Source organism: Ambystoma mexicanum, chromosome 13, assembly GCF_040938575.1.
Source record: "Ambystoma mexicanum isolate Mex_15411 chromosome 13, UKY_AmexF1_1, whole genome shotgun sequence".
Classification (NCBI taxonomy): Eukaryota; Metazoa; Chordata; class Amphibia; order Caudata; family Ambystomatidae; genus Ambystoma; species Ambystoma mexicanum.
Window position 1 is genome coordinate 105782401 of NC_090938.1, and position 16865 is coordinate 105799265.

At 46.9% G+C, this 16865-nt stretch overlaps 1 protein-coding gene across 5 annotated transcripts in view; it reads right to left on the minus strand.

The window, feature by feature from the left end:
- Positions 1-16865, minus strand: part of TRIM33 (tripartite motif containing 33) — a 1358766-nt gene that overhangs the window by 150935 nt on the left and 1190966 nt on the right. For all 5 annotated transcript variants that reach the window (XM_069633393.1, XM_069633392.1, XM_069633390.1 and 2 more), the window contains one exon: positions 3030-3104. In XM_069633393.1, the coding sequence (XP_069489494.1) occupies positions 3030-3104 (75 nt within the window). The remainder of the gene's footprint in view (positions 1-3029; positions 3105-16865) is intronic.

A 16865-nucleotide genomic window follows, 5' to 3' on the forward strand; every position in this document is an offset into this window, starting at 1 on the left:
AGTGTCCAACATCCATGGTGGTGCTATTTGCCAGTAACTGAAACTGAGAAGTGCTGCAGAATTTTAAAAAGTCTGTAGCCGCTGATGACCTTCAAACTGCAGTGCAGGAGTCCTCCAGATGTCCTCCCTCTTCTCCCCATGACTGAGGAACAGGAACCCAGGATCTGCAAGACTGCAACCAGAATAGAAGCCAGCTGGATCCTCTTCTTCAAACATAAGCTACTGTGCTGACTAAGTGGTACTTACCTCTTGTCTGTAGCTTGCATTATCTCGCTTGAGACTTGCAGTAGCTGCTTTTTGCAGAGTTGATCTCAGCGCTGACTTTAACAAGCCCAACAGGGATTTCCTACAAACTAATATTGTGCAAGACGTTTGTGCTATCTAAAGAAGTGCCTCAGCTCCATAGACATTGTTCAAATGGACTTTAGCTGTCCTGGCTCACTGCAGACTCTTCTGACGCATTGACTTTGATTCTAACTGTCCCTCATAGGTGGTGCATAAGTTTACCTTTTACTGCTGGGAAAGATCTAATCAAGACTTCATTGGGAGATTGAAAAGTGCTCACATGCTCTGAGAATCCGTTAACCACAATCTCAGAATTTGTTAAGTATAAAAAGTGATATATAAATGCCAATATTGTCCTAGTAACACACGTCACCCAAGGTGTAGGAAGTGTATTGACTGCACCTCTTACTAGTATCTACTTGCTTATTCTAAATCTGAGAAGATGCTATGAAGTGTTTATTGTTGCATATTGCCCTTTTTAAAGAAGGCTCATTTAAAACGGACAGTAAAATTATTTTACTAGAAAACCGAGTGCAAGTGTTATTTGGATACTTGTATGTGTGGATTTCGATCCTACAGCTCTACAGCTCACATTTACCCCTCTTGAGATAATTCTGGCTGCTCAGTCAGTACCAGCTTGTGTAGTATAAACCTATACCAATAGGTGGGTTACTTAATACCAAGAGGACAAGACTGGTGTGTCTCCCACAGGGTTACTGCATACAATCTTGCCTAACAACCATCACTCCTGCCATGACCTCAGGACTTCCAGAATGCGGTAAAGGTGGCAAGCAGCGATGGCCACTTGATGGCGAGAGGCGACCCTGGTGCAGAGAACAAAAAGCTCATTCTGCAAGGCCCCTCTTCATGGTGCAACTCCAATGAAGTGCTTCTTGTTCTAGAAGCTGAGGCTCTGACGATTCCCATGGCTCAACTTTGGACTACGACCGTTGCTGAAAAGTATCCCAGGAGGATATCCGGGCTAGTCCACTGGATGGTTTGGTTCTGTTGCAAGCGCTCAAAGTGGATGGCTCCTCAAGCAAAGGTTGGGACTGGTTGTTCCCACGGGTTCATGGTGTCGAAGCACTGATGAAATTAGCCTTGAGATCTGCATAGAGAGGGCACGTGAAGAAAGGTCTGCTGGCAACCTTCCCACGACTAGTTCAGGTCTTCAGCAGGCTGCTCTATGTCATAGGGGTCTTGGCTCAAAAGATGATTGGAAGAATGGCTGCAGGAGGGTCCTTTAATCCAAGATCCGGGTTGGACTACACCACAGCCCACCAATAGCATGGTTCTGTGCCATTCAAACTGACAGGGGCTATCCAGTCCTGGGCAGCCTCTGGCCACTGCACCTGTTCCACAACAGACACCTGGCAGAGATGTGGACTGGGACCAGACCGATTCAGTCCCCAATGTCCGGCCACACACACAGACCATCACTTTGCCCACGAAAGCTGTAGCTTTCGAGGAAAGGGCATTCCATACTTCAAAAATCCATCCATTCGAGGGTAGGAAGGTTAAAAGGCAAGATGACCAAAAGGAAAGGTGAAAATATTGTGTCACTTTCGATTTAGAGTATATGGTACTCTATTTGGCATTAAGTGCACAATGCTACAAAAAGAAAACAGTAACGTATCCACTGCCACCAGCCCATCCTGAACACATCATGCAATTAACCACAAACGAGTAATGTCCTTAAATCACTTTACTGAAGGTGATAGTGTGCAGGAAAAATAAAGAACATTATAATGGAGAACAGAGTTTTCCTCTATTGACAGCCATAGGGATTGATGAGTGCCCCCAAAACAGATGTGGGTAGAAAGTTAAGTGAAGCAAAGAGGCTTCACTTACATCCAAAAGTCAGGTAAGGTTAAAAACAATAGCAAAAAAGCAGAGAGTCCCTTAAGTCTTATGAAGGGAAAGCAGTAAAAAGTAAATCTTTACTAGCATTCTCAAAAGCACTGGAATAGAACCTGAGCCAACTGGGCCCGAGAAGATCTCAGACAATATTAAACAGAGTGAAGAGTGGGAACACAAATGCGTCAATTATCACATTTGGGGACAAAACCAAAACCGAAACTGAAATCATGCCAGAGACCTTTGTGGCTGTAGGAATGAGGCCCAAAAAGAAGCAGTGGCAAATACAAGTGCTAGAAATTAAGATCCTTTTTCATCTCAATTTCAAAGAACATAAATATTGAGGGGTTGAGCAATATTAGGGTACTTAAAATTAAAATAAAAAAACAAAGATAAAAATTATCCTGGTCACCCATTATGTTTGGGGGTTTAACATTTTAATGACGTTGCAACAAGATTCCAATATACCAGATGCTTGACACGTCCTCACAAGTGACATCTCACCCACCAATGTTCCTCCTCATGTCAAACTATCGCAGTAATAAATAGCAGTCCCTTAAATAATGGATCAAAAAGCTAGGAACACCTCAAACCCGAAAAGATTAATTAGCAACTGGAAACGTTTGAAAACGAGGGATTAATCTTTAATAAAACCTGTGAAATAAATGTACTGTTTTAAGTCTTAATTTTTACGCATCATATTGGGAAAAATATGAACTGGGCAATTCAATTCTTACTTCACGTTTACAGGTCATGCCGGCAAATGTTTTACATGATTGGAACAAATAATAAAGTTAACAAAAAGATTGACTAGGATGCAAACAATCAAACACATTGTAGTCCACAAAAGCATTAGCTCTGAAGCTTGTTTCCACTGGAAAACCTACCGAAGCTGGGACTGGTTCCTGAAATTCAATGCTTAGCTCATGGCAGTGGAGGTAAAGTAGAAGACGCTCACATTTCTATTAAAAAGATAGAAAAAAGATTTTTTACCACATGATTTAAAAACAGTTACTTACAGCATGGAATATATTTAGGGAAAGCAAACAGCGAGGCACAACGTGTATGGTTATTGCATACTCTATTTGAACTTCAGACAGTCTCAGGGCTCATCTAAGACAGTAGAAGACTGAGCATCAGTGATATGGAATAAGTTACTTAGCTGTAACTATTGTTCTCCAGCATGGGTCTGGCATGGAGCCACATGCTCATGAATATTCCTTGTCGTCAGGCTGGGAATCCTTGGTAAAAGAAAAACAATTTCACTTACAAAACTATTTCTCCCATAAACCAATCACTGGCCTCTGGGTCATATTGCCCCCAGCCAATGACGGGCTTCTCCCTTAGCCCCTCCTATGGCAGACATCTTCAGATTTGATAAGCACGTACAGTGGCAGTATCACCAAGAAGAGCCACAGAGGGGAAGGAGGGATGGTTTGCATGTGAATCCATGCCTGACCCATGCTGGAGAACAATAGTTACAGGTAAGTAACTGGTTCCTTCTCCAGCATGGGGTCTGGCATGGATTTACATGCTCATGAATAACAAATATACAGCAGTACACCAATACACAACCACGGAAGGTGGCAAGGCTCAACAGAAGCAATTCACTCTTACCTCTGGAATAGACTCACCTTAAGCAAACAAGTTCCGTGGCACAGCTTGGCCTACACTGGACCCCCTCCCTGGAATCCCCATCGAAACAGTAGAACTTCTTGAAAGTGGGCGTGGGCCTGCACGGAGCGGGCCTGCACGGAGCGGCCCTGCAGATGTCCAGCACGGGCACACCAGCCAGGAACGCCGTCGTCGCAGTGATCGATGTGGTCGAATTGGCTCTCAGATGGCCTGGCAGTGGTCGTTTCGCCAACCGGTGACCGTGCATGATGCAGCCGGAGAGTCACCTTGAGATGGAAGCCTTGGACAAAGCCCTCCCATGGTTCACAGGAACAAAGTTCACAAACAGCTGTGAAGTCTTTCGAAAACTCTTTGTGCGTGCCACAAAGAACTTCAAGGCACGAGCAACGCCCAGCGAGTGCAATGCCCTCTCATCCGGAGACAAAGGTTTCGGGAAACAAACAGGTATCAAAGGTTTGTTGAGGTGGAATTTCCGACTAAACCTTCGACAGGAAAGAGGGGTGCGTCAGTAGCACCACCCTCGATTCGTGGAAAGGCGTGTATGGCTGTTTGCAGGATACAGCCTGTATCTCACCCACCAGAGTTGATGGCCACAAGGAAGGCCATTTCCCATGAGAGGAACTGGAGAGGGGCCTGATGCATAGGCTCAAAAGGAGCCCTCATGAGCCTCATCAGAATCACATTGAGTTTCCACGCCGAGGCATGCTTCTTCACCGGCGGGAAAGATCGAAAAAGTCCTTTGAGGAACTCCTTGATGAGCCGATGAGACCAAAGTGAAGACCTTCCTGGAGACCTGGTGTAGCAGGAGCTAGCCGCCAGATGTACTTTGACAGAGGTGTGCGCCAGTCCAGCCATGGCCAAAGATACCAAGTATGGAAGAATCTGCGAGGCCGCGACTCTCAGGAGGGGTAATCTTGTGCGACCAGAATCACATAGGGAAACACTTCCACTTGTGACCGTAGCACTTCAGAGTCGACAATGCCCTGGCCTTGGCGAGGACCTCGAGGCAAAGGTGTGGTCCACTTGGTCCTGCCGAGGTTCCCACTTGTGGTAGGAGCGCAATTCTTTGCTGAGGGAGTCTGATGGTATTCTCGACTCCCGATAGGTGAAGCGGGATAAGGAATATTCCTCACAGTTCCTGCGTTTCATTGGAGGGCCAGGGAGCTAGTGCCCCTTGTTTCCTGATGTAGAACATTGTAGTGGTGTTGTCCGTGAAGATCCTCACCACCTTACCCTTCAGACGCGAAGGAACGACTGGAGAGCCCAGAACTCCGCTCGCAGCTCCAGGATGTTGATATGGAGATCCTTCACCTCCGGCAGCCAAAGGCCTATGGCGTTTAGACGTCCGGTGTGGGCTCCCATCCTCCCAGGGAAGCTTTCATCGTGACAGTCTCCTGGAATGGAGGGTTCTGAAACCTTGTGCCACGGGCGATGTTGGAGCGGTCGCCCCACCAACTTATCGCCTGGCTAGGATCGCCAGTGCTTTGGCCGCCTTGATAGTGGATGCCGGTCGAGATTACTTGCCTCCCCATGCCGTCCAACAGCTTATCTTCACTGTCCTGAGGGACTGAAGACTGGGATGTGTTAGATGACCGCTTCCTCGCGGTCACCGAATAGGGCGATGGTTGCGACCTCAGGCACTTGGTTGCGGATTACAGTACCCGATATTTCTTTCTCCAGCCTATCCCGCTTGGCTGGAGCTGTGCAAGGTTCTTGAAGAGGGCCAGGCCCTCCTCCCACACGTCGTCCAGGAGGTGTATCGCCATGATAGTCTTCCTCTTGGCCTTGCGCCACTGGTACAGGAATTCCTCATTCCTGGTCTCCTTGGGCCCGAACTGGAACAGTTCGGAGGCTTTGGCGATCGTAGAATGTAACGTTCCCACTGCCGTAGGCTACGGGGGACTCGCTGCATGCTTCGATGTCGTCATGGCAGTATGCGTACCCGTGTCCGGGTATGCTGGGGAGATGGGAAACAACGCGGGTGTCAAGGCAGAAAAGGGGGCATCGGATAGCACTTTCTTCATCAGCGGTTGATCGGGGGGCCGGGGAGACCGCTGGAACAGGCCCTTGTGCCATTTTCTTCTGGTTCTATGACACCAAGGTGTAGAGGGTTGATAGAATGTCCAGAGACATCCCTCGGCGGAACTGGCATGATCGGAACACTAGACCCTGCACCTGCGTCCTCGTTTCGTGGACTGTGTGCAGGGACTCCATATCCTCGTTATCCAGGCCATCATTTCCATGGCTTGTGCCCCGGGCTGGGGCTGATCCGGAGCCTCCCTGCCAGGTTCTGAGGGGGTGTCCCCTTCTTTGGAGTGTTGGCAGACCTCGTCAAAAACACCACAGCGGCTTCTTGTCTCGGAGGGAGGGATACCTTCAGCGCTGTTGGGGCTCCCTCTCAGGGACAGCCCATTTAGCATTCGAAAAAGCAGCCGCCACTAGCTCCATCGTCGACAAAGACTTTTCTTGTGCCGCCTGGGCCTTCTTGGGCAGCTCAGCCTTCTCCTCCGTCCGCGGCTTCTCCTGCAGCTTAGCTGGGTTGGACACTCTGAGGAGGATAATGCAGCCCACAGCCCCGACAATGGACACCGTTTTGTATTACAACAGACGCCATCTTTTTACTAGGCCCAAAAATCATCCCTCTAAACTCAGCTCTCCCTTCCCCAGCACAACTCGCACAGAGAGCCCCAGACATCGCTATCCCCTGCCAGCTTCATGCAAGCCTTGTTCTCATGAAGTCCAGCCATTTATTGTTGCAATTGTTTAGTATCACTTCCACAGAATGTGGTCTCTGCAGAGCGTGAGACCAGAGCAGGCCCCAGCACAAGTGCCTGTTGGAGAGAATTCTCAAAAATGTGCTAATTCCCTTCACCTTAGAGACCCCCAGCAACTTTGCTGGATTTTGAAGACTTGATTTCTTTACCTGCAGAGAGAGTGAGCCTTTTTCCCACTCGTGTATTTTTATGTGTGTTTTACTCTTAAACAACTCCATAGGCATCTTTTCATTTGTGTCACACAGCACCCTCAGTGCAGTGGCACTGGGAAGCCTTTCAGGCTTTCCCATGGTTTAAATATCCTCTCTGGGATAAACTACTGTTTCCCAGAGTAAGTAAAGTGAAATTGACTTTACTAATCTTTTAAAATTCCTAGACCCAGCACAACCTATCTTACAATAGAGTACTTGAGGGGTTACTTAGTATCCCTTGTGTCTAGATTCTCATGTAGCAGTCAAATGCTACCCTTTCCTCTCAGAATGGCTGGTTGCAGTGGTTTTACAACAAACTACCATGATCTTTCCAGACTGCGAACTATTCGTAGCTCCGGTAACGTTAAACCGCGGGAGCCATGTTTTTCAAGATGGCGTCTGAGCCCCCTCTGTAAAAACAGGTCCGGTCTTCTTTTTTCGCCATTTCTTTTTGGAAAGGTCCTTGTAGAGTTTGTCTCTGCGCGCCAAACCTAGTTTGGTCCCTTTGTTCCATCGTCTTTGGTGGGCGTCAGGCTTGAAGACCTTGGCTTGGCAGGCAGAGTAGACCACTGGAACGAAAGAACTGAAGACGAGCTGGAAGCGCCAACTGCTGCAACTCCTGGACCGTTGGTTTGCCCAGTGAAGCCTTGCTGCAGGTCCAAATCGCCAAGTTCATCAACAAAGAAGCCCTGCCAGGATGACTTCTCCCTTTCAGTTGGAGGGACCAATCAACTCGACAGCAAGTCACCTGGATACCAATTTCAGAGCTGGTTATATTTTCCCCAGAGTACTGCAGGAAACCGAATAACCAGGGAGAGGGACACCAGTTTGCGTGCTTTACTTACAGCTACCAGAATCGAAGTTTGCCAGTTCCCACTTTTTGACCAGTGCCAGTGCAGTGCAGGAGTACCCCGACATCCTCCTTCTTGCCCCAACGACGGAGGGACAGCGAGATCTGCAGGAACTACCAGTAACAGAAGTCATCAGCTGCAACTTTTTCTTCATTGTAAGGTACTGTGAAATCAGACCGAGTACTTACCTCTCACGGTGAAAGTGCTTGAAACTTTTGCAACTTGCAGGCCTAATTAGCTTGTGACCCAACATGATGATTCTTTTGACAAACTACTTCTAAGAACTTGTGCAGAGACTTTTACGTTGAACTACCAGAACCGCTTTGTCCTATCCAAGACTTAAGCTCATTGATTCTGGCCTAGCCTATTGAATTGAATGGACTCTTCTGGTCAGCTCAAAATATCTACATCGTAAGAATAATTGTAACCTTTCATGTTCTAATAACCTTTGCCTTTTACCCCTCTTGAAGAGTATTGTGAAATAGTATTGAAGTATATTTGTGCGTTATATAAATGCCTCCTCCTTATGAAAGTTTTATAACCGTCCGATAAATAAATTAAGTATTTATCAAAGAAACCATGAGTGTAAGAGTTTGTTTGAACACTTGTAATTGTAGACCTCTGTATCATTACTGCTCACATTCCCCTTTTGAGATAAGCCGGACTGCTCAGCTCTGCTACCAAAACTGTGTAGCACAGACTTATACCAAAGGTAGTCATAGTTGTGTGTAGTGGTCTGCCTAACAGTGCTCATCCATCTCCACTAAACTGCCCATGCCATCTCAACCCCCACCCCGCCAGGCCAGGCCCCACCAGTCCTCGACCTTCCATTCTCCTTCATGGTCATACCCATCTGCCCCCCCTCGCATTGATCATTCCAGAACACCCACCATCGACTTTATCCCGTGCAGCAGTATAACCTTCCCAATCCCAACACATGTCTGTTCTTATCAGGAGGCATCAGGGAACATAAATAGTAGATCAAACCCCCAGGTAGAGACACCGTGGAGTGGGACTCCGGTATCAATGAAGCCCTGAATGTAGAGGACGGAATGCCAATATATTAGCCCACCTTTTACCAAATACCCCCTTCATGAAAGGATTATGTTCACCATTATTCTCTTATTATCAGTTCCTGTTTAGCTTAGTTAGGCTTGTGTTACATTTGTCCTGACCTTCACTGCGGAGATGAGCCCAGCTGACCCACGTGCCACCAGATCGACTGGGAAGATGCAGCCAATTACAGCCTGGCATCCCCTATAGAGCAGGCTGTGCCATACAGGCCCACCAATTTGCATCAGATTTTTTACCGTACAGAATGTCGTCACTTATGATGTGATTGTAACTTATGTGCTGCCCGTGTAATTTTTCGGCAGAGCACACTCGGGCAGCAGAGTTCTTTGCACGTCATTTAAATAAAGTTTGTTATCCTTGAGCTTATCCTGTGATCTCATTCCCTGACGGGCGTGTTATCTTTATTTTTGTATTTTGTAAAGGACGCGTGTTTGGGTGCCCACCTTCATTTGGTGACCTCGACATGATTTCCTCGAGTCCCCCGTACCTGCAGCGCGATCCAGGGCTTCTCGGCCAAGGCCGCCCCACCTACAGCTGACCAGTGCCCAAAAACGCATACACAGAAGAAAAAGGTTCTTGTGAGTTCCGGCTTTGTGAATACCCCGCTGCTCGCCTGAGCCGTGTGCGGCCCCAGGGAGAGGCCCAGCCGTTGTGGATAGACTGCAAACTGAGGCTCTTGGAAGAACACGAACATGTGAGAATAAATTGCAAGGCCAAACAAATGATGGGAATAGGGGAATATAGAGCTGGGTGATTGAAGAGAACCCGAAAGGGTTCGGGTGGATGAATTGTGTTATTTGAAGTAAAGCGCTTTCTTTTTTTATGGCCATTCGGTTTTTAGTAGAGCAATAAAGAGAAAGTACAGAGGAGATACGGGAACCTAGCTTCGAAAGGGGGTGGAAGGCGGCGCCGCTGTGCACTGTCCCGACCAGTGCAGAGAACTAATATGGAGATGAAAATAGGAGCACCATATAATTAGAGGGCTTGGGAATACGTAGTGATTGTTTTAGCTTGTTATTTTAACTTATTATTTTCAGTGTTTTCTATATGTGGAGGAAGGCCCAGGAGGGGCAGACGTGATCTCAATCAGTGAGAAAGTGAATACTGCTCTAAAGAAGGGGAGGGCGTGGGGGGGTTTATATGTTTTTTGTTCCGTTTTTGTTGGTTTCCAAAACATTTCAAGTTAATTGTACGTAATTGTGTATTGTATATTGACAGAAGAGATAGATGATATAATGTGTCTGATTGATCTGAGAAGGGGGCCCAGGTATATGAACAGGGGAAGGAAGTGCCTTACCAGTGTTGGGGGGGAACGATACACAACAGGCAAAAGGCTCATGGCCATGGTGATGGATACCCCACTGTCCCATATTTGTAAGCATTTCCCCCTGTATAGTGAGAGAATTAAGAAATACCATAATCAATGGGTAACTGAAACAAAGTGGGAGGGACTATTGCATGCGTGGCCAGAGGATGGGTTGTTTGATAAGGGAACACTAGAACACCTGACCACATACTTGACAGCAAAATATTAAGGGAAGAAGCTCCAAAACAGAAGGGAAGTGTTAGACTTGTGGAGAATGTTTGAAGAAGCTCCTGCCACAATTAAGAGGGAGAAAGGGCTAGAAATGCTGACAATGGTGGGGGTGACGTGAGAGATGTGGAGACAGGGGAGCAGGAGCCCAAGAAAATGTATCCATTACTCACAAGGCCAGCAGAGGGGTATACAGATCTGACATACGTATCCATGGGAAGTACACCAAATACACCCAGCACAGCCCCACCTTACGACCCATCGACCACTACCCCTGCCCACACTGGAGTATGTAACCAAGATCTTGAGGTGGCATTAATATCCACCCGTACAGAATTGTATCTATTACGAGCTGTGTGCGAAGCAACACAAGGGTCAGGGGAAGGGCCTCAGCCTCCCAGAGGGTCCCTTCCCCTACCAGAAGATGAATGGAAGTCCGCAGACTTTTTCATGATGGACAGTACGAGTAGAATGGGAAAGGGAAACGGATAGTTTGGGGTACGACACAGTGGCGTCAGTGAGGGACGAAGAGTATTGGAGTGATTTTGATGGATCGGAAGAAGCAGCAGCAGTAGGAGGAGGAGGAGGAGGGATACAGCAGGTGCAATGGACATGGGAGCGGAGGCTCTGAAACAGAATGGGGAGGAGGGCTCTGGCAAAAAACAAAGGGACAGGGATGAAGGGGGGGGGAGGGAGTGAAATCAAAATTGCATATGCACCTCATCCATAAAGGAGCAGGACGACCCCACTATGTACCCTGGGCACAAAAGTCCCTCCCCCAACTCATGTCGGGCGCCAGAAAATGGATCTATGCTTTCGACAAGAATACTGCAAGTGTGCCCCTTGCTATAGGAGATATTAAGAGCCTTTTGGTGTCTGCAGTAGGATATCAAGCAGACTCAGTGTGGGTGAAAGCAGCAGTAGTATATCAAGCAGACTCAGTGTGGGTGAAAGCAGGTTTCCCCGAGTGGGACTATAAGTAACGACACACATGATGGGGCATCATTTAACAATGTCCTGGCACAAGTGTGGGATGCCCTGCGGAGTACCTTCCCCAAACCCTCTGACTTACATTCCATAATGCAGTGCACTATGGGGGATGAGGAAGATGCTGCGCAGTTCATTCTCTGGGTCCAAGAGATGTGGCGCGTGGAGACAGGCACCACGTGGGACCAGTCTACCTCCTTATTTTATTTCATCATTAAGCGAGGTCTCCCAAAGGAAATACAGAAGGCCCTTGACAAGATAGCAGGGATAGAAGCCAAAGGCAGGCCCGAGATTCAAAGCATTTATAGTACACCACCGTAGCAGGATCAACAAAAGGGGAAAAAGAAACAATCACGAGGAGATTAGCCGAAGAAGCAAAACTAGTACAGACAGAGCTAGTGAAGGTTGCTGCAGTAACAGCAGCTCTACCCTCAGAGCAGGCAGCTGGGAGAAGAGGGGGTGTACGCAGGCTAGAACGGCTGCAGAATGGACAGACAATGGGCAGGAACAGTGGGGATGAGAACAATACACAGGACACCAGTGGCAAGGATGACCTGCAAGAAGACGAGGTAGGTTCCTGGGACAGAGGGGAGGAGGCTATGGGGGACAAGGGCCGAGAGGAGGGAACCCAGGGCAACGGTGGTCATGCAGGAGGTAGGGTCACTTTTCACAGGAGTGCCGCAGCAGCCCTGGAGGGAACCATCAGTACAATCAACCTCAGTGTGAACACCCCCATCATGGGAGCCCACACGGGCTGCCACAAGGATCATACAAGCAGAATCCACAGTATGAACAGCAACTCACTCCCACCACTGGTTACAATACACTGCCACCCACGATACAATATGCAATCACAGCAAAACCGCCCCAACCAGATGGCCAAACAATACCTTCGTCACAACCCCAAACGGTGCACCGGCACCCCATCAGGGGGCGTGTGTGCTCAGTGAAAATATTTTCTCTTGGCCGGGGGACACTCACCCGACTAGGAAAGCCCAAAGAGAGCACTTGCGTGTCCAGTCCTATCCACTACCTTGCATCCAGAAGAGGAACCATTGGTGGGGGCAGAGATAGGGAACAAACAGTTCATCTTTATGGTAGACTCAGTGGTGGCGAAATCATGCATATGTGAAGGCGATTATCTATTATCTGGCAAAAGTCTCAAATCGCAAGTGTTCTCGGGGGTTGTAGTCACAGATCCTTATACAGAAGATTTGACTGTCAAGATAGGCAGAAAAACAGTGCAGGCACCCCTACTCTATGAAAGCTCCCCTGTCAATTTACTGGGACAAGATTTATTCTGCAATTTAAATATGACAGTATAATTTACTGTACGAGGGATTGTCTGCTCCACTCCCAGCATGTGTGCCATTAGAGCAACGTTATTGATACATACAATGGCCAATTAATTGAAGGTGAGGGGTCACCAGTAAATTCTGACATGTTTGGGTACAGGATCAGGGTCTTGGCAGAACAGTGCCCAAGCTCACCAGAAAAGAATGGGGAGTGCCCTCTGATTTTGTGTTCTGCCCTGTAGCTGCCCTCGAAATGGTTGCTGGTACAATATTGTATTTAAATCTAGAAGGAGTGCAAGTGTCTGCAAAAAGAATAGTGGCAATAGAGATGGACATCCATGGATGCGAATGGCACACAGTGTGGTGCATTGACCCAAATATATCATAACGTGAGCTAAGTGATGAAGAGCTGTTCATTGACTACAATGACGGGGACATTATTTTGGAAATTAGCATTCCATGTGAAGTGATGGTACAGTACAGGAAGGTACCAAGCCCCTCATGGCTGTCAGTGCACCAACTTCTTTTTATGACACGGACATACAAGTGCACCCTCATTTGTGAACCACAAATCCCCATGATGTGGGTCTATTGAGAGAAGTTACCCCAGTAAAGATTACTCTGAAGCCATGAGCGATACTACCCAGAGGGAAGCAATATCCACTGTCAAGAGAAGCGGAAGAAGAAGGGATTCAGGAGACACTAGGCGTGCTCCTTCAGCAAGGAATAATTGTCCCCTCAAAGTCCCCATGCAATATGTCGGTGTAGCCCATCAAGAAAGCGACAGGGGGGTCGTGGCGTATTATCCAGGACCTCTGCTCACTTAATATTGTTCAAAAGGAGTTCCCTCTTACTCCAAATCCTGCGTCCATTTTGGTAGCATTCCAAAACAGGCCACTCATATCACTGTGGTCGATTTAATGAACGCCTTTTTCTCAGTGCCACTCAACCTAAGCTCACAGTATCTTACAGCATTTACACTGGTTGGAAAAAGGTATTAACACTGGCGTTTGCACAAAGGGTACTGTGAGAGCACAAGTATATTCAACCGCATATTGCACGAATACCTCAGCAATGTTGAAGTACCGAGCACCATAATTCAGTATGTAGACTATCTCTTGGTCTGCAGTCAGAGTGAGAAATGTAATGGATTCTATTTTTTTTATTTTTGTATTTGAATTAAATTGTTGGTTCACAATTTTTACAAAACATGAATTGTTTCCCCCTTTTTCCCCTGAAGGTTCTTGTCTTTTATTCTCCGTTCTCAGTTTATCTTTGTATTCTGATCCATGTCATCTCTCGGCCTCATGTCCTGTTTCTTGTTCCAGGCCAATACACTGCAAAATGTTAGCCGTGGCTACTGCCAGTGGGACGTCGTCCTCACTGATCATTCTATGCCACCAGTGTTCTTCGTCCCATATTTGTGCTGCTTCCAGATGTTGTTTTAAGTAAGCTTCTCTTGGGCTACGTGTTCCCAGACATCTTAACAGCAGATGTGTTTCTTTCTGAGAGCTCTCCTTGCAGTATCGGCCTGAGTTGGAGGCAGAGTGCTCCCTTATGGCCAGAATCTCGTTTGTTTTTAAGGCATTAAGCCATGCTTTTAAGAAGGTGGCCCGCAGGGTCCGGTCAGGAAATTTGATCAGGTATTTTGATGGACTGTCCACTTTTTGCAGGTTCGGAAGCAAGTGTGAGGTTGTTTTGTAGGTTGCAGCTCGATCAGAAGTTTGGATCCAGTCCCAGTTTTTGTGCTTTTCCTTCACTTTTTCTGGGTTGAAGTCCAACTCTTCTTTTGAATTACCCACGGCTTGCAGAAGAGTCAAGTTATTTTTGGCCCAGTCCGTTAGCATTCTGTTCCTACCAAGTTCCATTTCATTTCTGATGACCAGCAGCTTCGGGGAGGGGGTTCTTTGATAGCCGCGTAGAACATCAGACCATTTCTATCTATGATCCCTTTTAGCGATGTTAGCCTGGGTTCTTTCCTGATTGCAGCGATCAGCGTGCAGTTTGTTAATTTCAGGGTTTTCCGCCAGTATAAGCCTTCCAACTTATTCCAAATTACCTCTAGGATTTGCAGGATTGCTTCCATTCCATACGACATTGTAGGGATAAACTTTGCTTTATAAAAGGTTAACGCTGGTTGAAGGGAAAATCTGCCGAATTTTCTATCTAGGGCCATTGTTTGCACCACAAGTATGGCCATCTTGGAGTAAAGCACTTCTTGTAACAGTGTTTTGACCAGGTATCTGTTTATTGTCACTCCAAGATATTTAAAGGTTTTAACGGTTTCCAGTTTCTCGTCTTGCAGATGCCATAACCGCTTCTCCGCCCTTCTGGTGGGGTTTTCCATGATCATAATCTTGGTCTTGTTGATGTTAATTTCAAGGTCATTTTTTTTGGTGTAAAGCAGCAGGTTGTCTAGCTGGCGCTGAAGACCTGTTTTCATGTGGCCAGTAAGATTATGTCATCCGCATAGATCAATCGAGGGACTTTTTCCTCCCCCATGGTAGGTGGGAACGATGTGATGTCTATTTCTTCGATATCTGCCGTGTAGGCGTTACAGGGCTGGCTCCAGGGGACACCCCTGTAACTCCTGGTGTTTTATTGAGGTAGAGAGTTGACCACAGCCGTTAATTCTCACCCACATGGAGGTGTCAGTATAGAGGAGTTTGACAGGTTCTAGGATTGAACTAGGACAGTTCAATGATGTTAGTTTTGTCCATAGTTTTACTTTATTTACTTTGTCAAACGCTTGCATGAGATCGATGAACGCGATGAAAATTCTTGGGTGGCCCTCCGAAACCTTTGCTTTCAAGATGCTGATCAGCATGCGGTTTGCTTGAGTGCCCATGTTTCTTACAAACCCTGACTGAAAAGGGTCAATGCGGTCTGCCATTCTGGTCCAGGCTGAAAATTTGTAGAGTAGAAAAGAGCCGAACAGCTTGTCCACCACGTCCAACAGGGCTGTTGGTCGATAGTTTTTTGGGTCCGTTTGTCTTTTTTTTAATATAGGGACGATGGCCCTTTTCCACAAAGCTGGTATTGCCTTTGCTATGGTGCATCTCAATGATTTTGCTGATCAGCTCTGACCACTCCTCCCAGTTGGCTTTTAATTGAAGGATGGTGACCCCGTCTGGTACTGGGGCTCTTGAATTTTTCAGCTTGGTCACGATCGCTTCTGTTCTGTATTCTATGTCCTAAGTGGGCTGTTGAAAATTGGGATCTGTTCTTTCCGTATCAAGTTTTTGATGGAATAATGCTCTGACGTGCTTTTCCCAGTCTTTTTCCCTCTCACAGTTTTGTAAATTGTTTTCTGTGGAGGCAGCTGTCGCTTTGAGTAGAGGCCAAAAGTTGCTTGCTCTTCTATTGGAGAGGGCTCTCAGCAGGCTTTCAGAGTCTTCTTGGTACAGTATGTATCGATGAGACCGTAGCCAGTTGCAATAGGTGTTGCTAGCTTTCGCTGCTTTTGCTTGATTGATTTTCGGTGGGATAGGATTTAGCGTGTCTAATCGCCCGTCTAATGATTCTTCTCCTTTCCCTTATTTCTGAGTTGTAATCATGCTGATGCTGTTGAAATTGTTAGATCTGAGTCATCCTTGGTTGTAAGTATGGAACGAGGAGAGGCTGGTAATCCGCGGCTAACGGGAGTTTATTTAGTACGTTCAGATCTCTCTGGGATTCATAGGTTCTCGTTATAGAACGGATTGCTTCCTTTGTTAGTTTTAGCCGGAACCCTTTTGAGGAACTCTCCAGTGGTATGCTCATTACTTGTTGGCTGATTTCTGAAGTGGGCCAGGTGGCCGTTAGAATGTTGTGGTTGCTATGTAGCGTTGCAACCACTTAAAAGTTTGCTATGATGGAAAAGAGTTCCTTTGAAATGTAGATGTGGTCTATATTCCATCTAGACACATCTGTTTCCCAAGACGAAACTGTCTTTTTTGTCTAGTTTGTCAGGAAATGTAAGTTGTACAGATCCAGTGACTTAACTCAGCCCAGGCTAGCCCGCGCTTTCATGCCTCGAGGTAGCGCCTGGTGGTTGTCTGTCTCTGGACCATTGTTTTTTTTTTGCCCTCTTCCTTTCTGGTTTGAAGGCAGATTGCGTTCAGATCACCACGTATAATTATGTGCCTTCTGTTGTAGGTTGTGATGGCTTCTTCAATGGCGACTCAATAGTGTTGAGGAAAGACTTTGTTGCAAGTACTTGTGGGTTCCAATAGACATTTATTGCCAGGAGCATTTCTGCGGCGCTTTGCACATTTTGATGTTTGCAGTGCTTCCAGGAGATTAAGATCGCCTGTACAAAAGGTGGTTGAAGCTATGACCTTCGTTTTATGCAGAGGACTGCCCGAGCGGACTGCCATCATGAGGCCCGACACCGTCTGCCT